This window comes from Antrostomus carolinensis, unplaced genomic scaffold (assembly GCF_000700745.2).
Source record: "Antrostomus carolinensis isolate BGI_N321 unplaced genomic scaffold, ASM70074v2 scaffold46713, whole genome shotgun sequence".
In the NCBI taxonomy this organism is placed as follows: domain Eukaryota; kingdom Metazoa; phylum Chordata; class Aves; order Caprimulgiformes; family Caprimulgidae; genus Antrostomus; species Antrostomus carolinensis.
Genome location: NW_010305337.1, coordinates 82 through 9,115, shown reverse-complemented (window position 1 = coordinate 9,115; position 9,034 = coordinate 82). Strand labels below are relative to the sequence as shown.

General features: G+C 43.4%; 1 protein-coding gene across 1 annotated transcript; it reads left to right on the top strand.

The window, feature by feature from the left end:
• Positions 1-5,870: 5,870 nt before the first annotated feature.
• On the top strand, positions 5,871-8,695 carry LOC104518155 (ras-related protein Rab-11B; the record flags this gene model as incomplete). Its single annotated transcript, XM_010164758.2, has 2 exons — positions 5,871-6,091; positions 8,491-8,695. Coding segments are annotated over exons 1-2 (417 nt in total), but the record flags the coding sequence as incomplete, so codon positions are not given.
• Positions 8,696-9,034: the final 339 nt, after the last annotated feature.

The window sequence follows — 9,034 nt, the reverse complement described above, 5'->3', positions numbered from 1 at the left end:
GCTCCCCCGCTCTGAGGCCGCAGGAATAGCGCGGGTGGGTGGAAAACATTCACCTGCGTGTTTCCCAGCCTGTTTTACCCCTGGTCTCCTGCGGTACCGTGGCTGAAAGCCTTCGACTCATCCCAGGAGCTCACCCTTACAAAAGGCAGGTTGAGGTGGGGTTCCCCTTTCCGGGCGCTGGGGTGGTCTGGGGGCGTGGGTGGGTGTTGGGTTGGTGTGGGTGGATGGGTGTTGGGTGGGTGGGCACTTGCTGCCGTGAAAATTTCCCCGGAGTTTATTGTTGGGTTGCACTGTAGGTTCCTGGTCCCTAACAAGGGCAGCAGCGATTCCACAGTTGCTCGATGATGAAAAGAAAGAACAATTAATTACTCAGCTGTTGGAAATGTTTTATGGATATATGTGCTGTTTTGCATATTTGTTTTACTATCTTTTGAGATGGTGGGGAGAAAAATCCCTTATTTCTTCTATAAAGCAGGAGACTACCCTCTAAAAACACACTGAACTGTCTGGTTCTAAACTAGTTTCCTTCTGAAGTTATTCCTCTGTCTATTTCCCAAATGGTTTAATAGCCAAGAACTTGAAAGTCTAAAAATTATATTTCTTTTTTTCTTTTTGTGAATAGTCAATTAGGTAGGCAAAACTGCATTCATCTTTATAAATACTTAAGTTGCTTTGAAATGTGTTTTAAATTTTATCTGGAGTGAAACTGAACCTGCAGCTGTTTGGTCCGGAACCAGTGCTGTTGTGTTGATACTGCAAAGTAACTTGGCGTACTTTGGAGCACTTCACTTAAATGAAACATGGGGGAGAGAATTGTCCTTTTCTGTGTGTCCTTGGATAGGGGGAATTGTGTGATTTTTATTTATTTATTTATTTATTTTTAATAAACAAACCCACAAAAACCCCCTTCCCTATCTCCTCATCTTTCCTTCCTTCCTTCCTTTTCGGCTTTTTGGGACTAGGCAAGAAATAATGAATACAGATGAGACTAAGGGGGGTGAGGCCTCTGCTGTAGGACCAATTGCCCTTTCTTTATCTTCTACCCCCTCCAATAATGGATTTAAATGTCAAGGGGAATTGACATAATGAAAAAAATAATGTCCAGGAGTTTGATTGACTTCTGGTTTAGCCCTTTCTTAGCTACATAGATGGCTTTTGAGCTCACTTCTATCAAACGTGTAGTTGTCAGAGGTAGAAATAATGGTAGAGGTGGGTTGCAGTTGGGCAAAGATTATTTTTATTAAAAATGAAGATTATTATTTATTCAAAAAATAATTATTTATTTTTTAAAAAATTGTTTTTATTAAATTTAAGGTTTCCCCTATGTGACAGTCTAACACCCTGCTACCTATTTCCAAAGGAAATTTGGTTGGACTCTGATTTTAGCTTTTACAGTTGCGCTTGTTTAAGAAATTTGCATTTAGGATGACTCCAGTTGAATGCAGTGTTTCTTTAAAGTCACATTTTTTACTTTTAGTGGAAGATCTGGAACTGCTTGTATAGGAACTTCTGTCATTTAGCGTAGATTGTGTCAATCAGCTTCATTTTAAAGGGCAAAGAGCCCCATTCACTAGTCTCTTTCGTATGAAATACTGACTATCAAACAGTTGTTTAGGAGTGAAAATGGCTGAGGAGTTTGTAACAACCGTTTCTCTGCATAGCTGGCTCACTTTTCTTGGTGTTCCCTCCTTCTCATCGTCTGTCAGCTCATGCTTTAGGACCGGCCATTTCAGTAGGACCACAGGAGAGACCAACATCACAGGCTTATCGGCTCTGCCACACCGGAGGCGAAAACTGATTTAAGGTTTGGTGGCACTCTGGGGATGTGAGTGTGGTTATAGTCAAAGCTGCTCTGCTCAACTAGTGCCTCTTTATCTTTATTCCCAATTTCCCTTTCTTCTGTGTGCATCCCAGCAGTCAGAACTGCTTATTTTATTGATCACAACAAAATGTTGTTTGTTAACAAAATGACTGAGCCAACCTTTGGGAGAACAAGCCGAATTCTGTACGCAGAGCTGTGTGGCACAGCGAGGCTGTGAGGATCTTGTTGGAGAGGCATTTCGGTGATGTAAGCCAAGCAAAGCCAGCATTTCAGGGCTCTGTTCACAATTAATTTTGTAGCTGGGATGGTTAAAAAGCAGGGACTTTTCATGATGAGTTTTGAATGAGTTGGATCTGGAATTGAATTCATGACCTTTTAATAGTTGTTAAAATATTTGAAGCCTTGTACCTGTTAAAATGTGATCTGCAGATTAATTTTCATCTCGGGAAGATTAGCTATTATCAGTGTTTATTTTAAAAATTAAATTTGAGGTTGTGCAGATGTATGCTGGCTCATGGAAAAGGAAGGAAAAAAAACACCCGTAGAAACAAGATCTTTCTTCTACCTTTGTGGGAATTTAGACTGCTGTGATGAGAGGTTAAACCTGACAAAGGCTGTGCTTATTAAAAACAAATGTGTGTCATATTAGTCATCAATACCTGGCAACCTTATGTCCTTAATATTTATAATGAACTCTGCTTATGTGGTCTCTGCTAGAGAGAGTCTTAATCTTCTTGACTGTGCAGAAGAATATATTCTTTTTGCCAGATTAATAATCTAGTGTATTTAAAATTCTGCCATAAACAAGTTTTTTTTTTTAAATATTTTTTTTTCCTTGCCAAGAATGCACTGCCCTGGATTTTTCAGTCTGTCTTTTCCTTGCTTTGTACCAGGATCCTGAGGTATGAGGCAGGTGTCCGGGTGGTGTTTGTGCTCTGCTCGGGTGGGTGTCAGTTGCGTGGTGTGAGGTGACACGGGAAGCAGAGTGATGATGGTGGCAGAGATCCGGGTGCTTTGCTGCTGACAGAAGGGTGACATGGTGAACAGTGACCCACAGACTGGCACAGTGTGGTGGAGGAGAGGGGAAATGGGGGAACGCTGAAGGAGCAGCTCACGATTTGGGATGTAAACGGGACACTAAGCCTGGCTGGCTTGTGTTCTTACAGCCGTCTGGTGGTGATTGGGGCTGGTTGTTGGTTTGGGTCACTTGTAGTTTACAACCAACACGTCTTCCCGTTACCAGAGTGACCCTAAAGGCCGTTCAGGGAGTGTGACCTCATGGGTCCTGGTGAGATGGGTTCAGGGAGTGTGACCTCATGGGTCCTGGTGAGATGTGGCCAGGGAGTGTGACCTCATGGGTCCTGGTGAGATGTGGCCAGGGAGTGTGACCTCATGGGTCCTGGTGAGATGGGTTCAGGGAGTGTGACCTCATGGGTCCTGGTGAGATTCAGGCTCTTAGATCTGGTTTGTAACTTTCTACTCTGTCGAGACTTCTGCATTTCAACAGGCAATGCTGTCTGGTGGCCTGTTCCCAAATTGAGGAGCTTTCCCAAGATCTAATCACTCAGTTCAGAATCTGGAAGGTATCTTCTTGCTCAGTTCCCATGGAAAATAATATTTGTGGCTTCTGTCTGCACGTGGGCCTCCAGTCTTTGTATCTTTCTCCTGAAAGTGAAAATGCTCGTTTAATGCTCAAGATTGAGCATTAACAAGAATTACTTGGAGACTGCAAGGTAGAGAGAACGTTATTTACTGAGCTGGGCTCTGGTTGCCTTCCTTTGTTAGTTCTGCATCCAGTAACTTCTCAAAAATGCTGTTAGAAGCTCTGCTAGAGTGTGGAGCAGCCCAGTAAAGGGGAGCCTGGTGCTTTGCTGCCAGATTGCAGCAGACATGAGTAACCTGCTAAAGTAGCGCAGGACCTTCTGAATTTTCTTCCTGCGACAGATGCAGTTAATGACCTGAGAGCCATTTGCGCGCTTTATGCACAAAGCTGCTGATTTTTAAATGCCAGAGGACAGGAGGTGGCCAGAACCTGGAGAGACGGCTCTGCTCTCTCGTGCTGCAGTTTCCTGGAAAGGAAACTCCCTTCAAAAACATTTGGAAGTCTCGGGGTTTTTCCAAGCTGGTGTAGCTTGTGTGGTGGATGTTCTTACATCCTCCTGGTTCTGGTCAGGGCTTTGTTGTGGGGTACAGCTTACTCCCAAGCCAGCAGATCACTGTGCAAGCTGGCTGACCTTCGCCCGTTCTTGGAACGCTTTGTGGAATTACTGATGAAAACCTGTTTGTCTGGAAAATAAAGCTAACCAAATCTTAGAGTTAGAACTCATAGTAAAATCTTTTTATATGTATCTGTTCTCATAACCTAAAAAATGGTTGAGGCTGTTTGCCAGTGAAGGCAGAGCAGTGTGAGGAGCTGGACTAAGCTATCCAGAGCGGCGAGTTGTGGCTCCTTGCCCCGATCCGCTGCCTGCCCGTTCCTGCCTCTGTTGTGTTTTGGCTGTTCAGCTGTGCGAGCACAATTGTCTGTCTGTCTGTGCTGTCAGCCGGATGAAATGCTGGGGGGGTTGGGGGGGAAGGAGTCCGGAGCATTTCAGCAATCTCCCCGAGCAGCTTGGGAGCTACAGCAGAAGTTTGGGAATGTGCTTGGAGGGGTGGGGAGGTACGTGAACTGGAGCAGTGTGCTGCCGGAGCTGTGTCCCAAAACAATGGCCTGAGCAGAAAAAAAGCTGTAATAACACTAAAAACCAAGTATGATCCTTGGCCCTGGGAGAACTCTGCTGAGCTTGTTCTGAAGCGTATAATGAGAAGAGTCTCCTGTAATTTGTTGTGGAGGGATCAGGAATGTTTTCTGTCCATGTCTATAGGAAAAATAGATCATATGAATGAGGAAGATCAACAAATCTGTACTTTGAACCAAAGTAGGAAATATTCCCAAGGTTGAAGAAGCCTCCCTGAGACTGTCTCCTGCCTTCTGCTCAAGCCAGATCCTGTCGGCTTGAATACCAGAGTCATGTATGAGGCGGCATTTGCTGAGACTAGGGGAGGGTGGTTTAGTTGCTTTTAGTCTTGTTTACCTTTAGTTATTTCTTGCTGTAGTCAGTAATACAGGGATTTAGGAAAATCTGTGTAGTTGCATTAGCTGCATAGTGAAGAACCTAGTGTGACAAATCTTGTCTTTGGAGTTGGTGAGAAGGTCTCGTGGGGAGCCTGGTCTGGCGTGGCAGCCTGCTCGAGCAGGAGTGGTGAAGGGGTGTGCGTGGGCACCAGTGGAGAGCTTCGGCCACAAAGGAGGGGGAAACTCCTACTGCAAGATGGACCTTTTATTGTCACAATTCCTTTCAGTAAAACTGGGTTTTGTGTGCTAAGGATCTCTCTGCATTAACGTTTTTCTGTTAACATGGCAACCTCTCCTGTGGAGGCAGAGGTTTTTAGCTCATCTTTTATTTCTCGTGCAATCTACTAGCACTCATTTTGCTGGGTGAAGTCTTGTTTGTAGTATCAAATGTCTCCGATTTCCCCCTTTTTGTGGTAAACGTATTTATGAATTAAGTTATTGAAATAGAATGCTCTGTATGACCCCAATGGGGACTGCAAATAATTGTTTACTTACTCTGGTGTGCTTGTTTTGTTTTGTTTGTTTTTTTTTAATAGAGTAGGCTTCTACTGTACCCAGGCTTTTGTCAGGCAGACAGGTAGCCTGTTGCCGTGTTCTTGGCTGTAGTGTCTCTTAAAATGTGGGTTGCAGCCTTCCTCTGGGAAAGGTCAAGTGTGCAAGGGACATCTATTACCTCTAATTACTGGCGGTGGCTTGGGGCCTCCAAAGTCATGTTCATCTGTTGACAGTCACTGTAGCAATTTTTCATTTCCATCTCTGAGGGATTGAGCAGCTGCCAGCAACAAAAAGGCTTGGGGCTGTTTTGGGGCTGGGGAAGCAAGCTGTGAGTAGTGAAGTCTGAGGTGTTAACACAACTTTCTCCTGTATTTATCTGCCTGCAAGGCAACAGGTAGCACCACTGCACTATGTCGATGCTGTTACGAAGAATTAATTTGGAAAATAATGTCTTTTCTTTCAGTTGTGTTGATTGGAGACTCTGGAGTTGGGAAGAGTAATCTTCTGTCACGTTTCACACGCAATGAGTTCAATCTGGAGAGTAAGAGCACCATTGGGGTGGAATTTGCTACCAGGAGCATCCAGGTGGATGGGAAGACGATAAAAGCGCAGATCTGGGATACAGCAGGACAGGAACGATACCGTGCCATTACCTCAGCGTGAGTACTGTGTCTTTGCTCAGGCTAACAGCACAATTCTAGCAGAGGTGGTATAGATAAATTTATGGGTAGAGAATTAATGAAACATATTTGGGACACATGACAAAATCATTACAACATACTTCAGTGTAGATCCAAGTCATAAGAGAGCATATACTTTTGTGTTCCTTGATTAATATAATGAAAGTATTTTTTAGATTTTAATTATACTATTATAGAAAAAAATGGCAATTTAAATCAAAAGTGTGGGCAGTTCTGTTTGAATCTTGTGATTTGGGTTTTTTACCTGCCCTGGATGTGCTGTCTTTATCATGTGGAATGAATGTAATTCCTGATAGGAGCTGGGTACTGTCTGGCATCAAGTTTTGGTCTAGGCGTGGAAGCTTACTGTAACACCAGGGGCTTCTGGTCCTCATTGCCCCCTCAGTCTTGAGATTGAAGGCATTTTTAGGACAGTGTGCAGCCGCAAACTGCCTTGAAATCTCTGACTTTGAATTAGTCACAGCCCTGAAAATTAGGTACAAGAGCACATGCTGAATAACCAGTAAGTAGGAAGGCAACTGTGATGATAATGCTGACTTTGCAGCATTAGGCACATCCCTATTTAGAACAGTGGTGTTGAGAAGCTTTCATGTATGACACCTTGTTAATCCAGACAGTGTCTTAAGATGTAACCTCTGAGTGTATCTGTTTCTGTGCAGGTAGTGGGAAAAATTATCTTGTAGAGAGAAAAAAAGAAAACCCTGTTGGCAGGTCTAGTTATCTGGGACATATTCTGATCAGTGAGTTGAAATTTTTTAGTGTTATATATATATATATATATCTATCTCAGTTTTTAAAGGCACAAACTTGTTTGTGCATCTCAATCTGTGCATGATTTGGAGATTGAACCATTTGTATTAAACTTGAGGAAAGGGGAACTTTTTTCATTGAGGTGGAATAGGGTAATGCAGAATAGATTGGAGAAAAATAGAAGAGCGTGGAGCCCAAAGGGGATAATCTACAGGAAAGGAATGCAAAACCAAAGTGATGCAGAAGCAGATGTAAGTGGTGATTTCAAATTGCATCTTTTCCCTAATTTTTAGCATGTTTTTCAGAATTTTTTTTGTCACCCTTAAATTGATCTTACTGCTGTAAAAGTTTAGCAGGAAAGCTGCTGGCTGAGTTTGGTTCAACAACAGACTCTGTTGAGAATCAGTGTGTCTGTAGCCCTGTGATCCTGCCTCTCTTCTGTGCTGGCACGAGCTCCTGACACATCGCTAGGCCAGCTCAGCTTGCTAAGCCAGCAGAACGCCAGCCAGCAGTGAAAAGTGAATGTTTTCTGCTGACTTGGTGCCGTGAATCAGTTCAGCGACGTGTTGGACAGGTGCTGGTGGAGCAGAGGAGAATCACAGAATTGCAGAATGTCAGGGCTTGGAAGGGACCTTGAAAGATCAACCAGTCCAACCCCCCTGCCAGAGCAGGAACCTAAATGAGATCACACAGGAAGGCGTCCAGGTGGGTTTTGAATGTCTCCAGAGAAGGAGACTCCACAACCTCTCTGGGCAGCCTGTCCTAGTGTCCTGTCACTCTCACAGTGAAAAAGTTTTTCCTTATGTTTACATGGAACCTCCTGTGCTCCACCTTGCTCCCCTTGCCCCTTGTCCTACCGTTGGACATCACCGAGAAGAGCCTGGCTCCATCCTCCTGATGTTATGAGAAGTGGTAGGACTGTGTGGAAGAGAGATATAGATGTTACAGGATTGCTGATCTAGATTGGCTTGTGCTGTCCTGAGCCCTTGGCTTGAGATGAAATAGGCCCAAACCTGCACAAAATTTGCATTGTTATTAGAGCTACTGGTGAAGCAACTGGAGAATGTTGCTGTTGAGACAAAGCCATAGAGAAGACCACCTGGAGCAAACTCTGTCCTTGAATTATGGGCTTGTGGATACGTGTCAATATAGCCCAGAGTTCCTCCTCTTTAATTTTTAAGAGGGACAGGAGGTATTTGAAAGATTAACAACAAATACTGACATTTCACCAAGGACTATTTTCCTAGTAGAAAGGTAAGTTATAACTTCACCAAAACCTTCTAGCAGAACCCATTCTGAGCTGCATTGTGAATTTTCTTGCACATTGTTTTAGAAGACTCAAAATGTCACGGCTGCTGCAGTCTCTCCAGCATTTTGTTACACACATTGGAATTTTTTAAGAACTCCCTTAAAAAACCCAGCACTTGGAACTTGGTTTTAGGTGTAAAAAAACCCCCCAACAACAGCATTTGTATCAGCGCAACTTTTTCCAAAGTGGGGGGAATGTTTTTAACTTTTGAGTAGTAACCAGTGTAGAAGAGCCAGGTACCAGGTGTGTTGGTAACTCAGACAGAGCTCTCTCTAAAGGATGTGCCTTCTACTTTCAGATACTACCGCGGTGCTGTTGGGGCTCTTCTTGTCTATGACATTGCCAAACATCTCACCTATGAGAATGTGGAGCGCTGGCTAAAGGAGCTTAGAGATCATGCAGACAACAATATTGTCATTATGCTGGTGGGTAACAAGAGTGACCTTCGCCACCTGAGAGCTGTGCCCACTGATGAGGCTCGGGCTTTTGCAGGTTTGTGGACAGTGTGTTCTGGATTTACACTTTCTGAACTTGATGATATAATCATGCTGTTGTTGTCCAGGGCTAAACTTTCACTTCAGGTTTTATTTTCTACCCTATAAAAGACATTAAGACTTTTAAAAAATGAAAATATGTTGATATCTTGGCTTATTAAATAGTGTGTGTGGTTGTTGTGGGTTTTTTTTTTTTTATCTAGTGGTAGTACATTTTTGAAACGCTGTCCTTGAGCTGCCTGATAGCTGAAGATTAAACACTTCCTCTAGCAAGGCTAGAAACAGTAAGCAACATTTAAAAGAGAAAATGTCACAATATAAATACAAAATATCATAACACAAAATGTC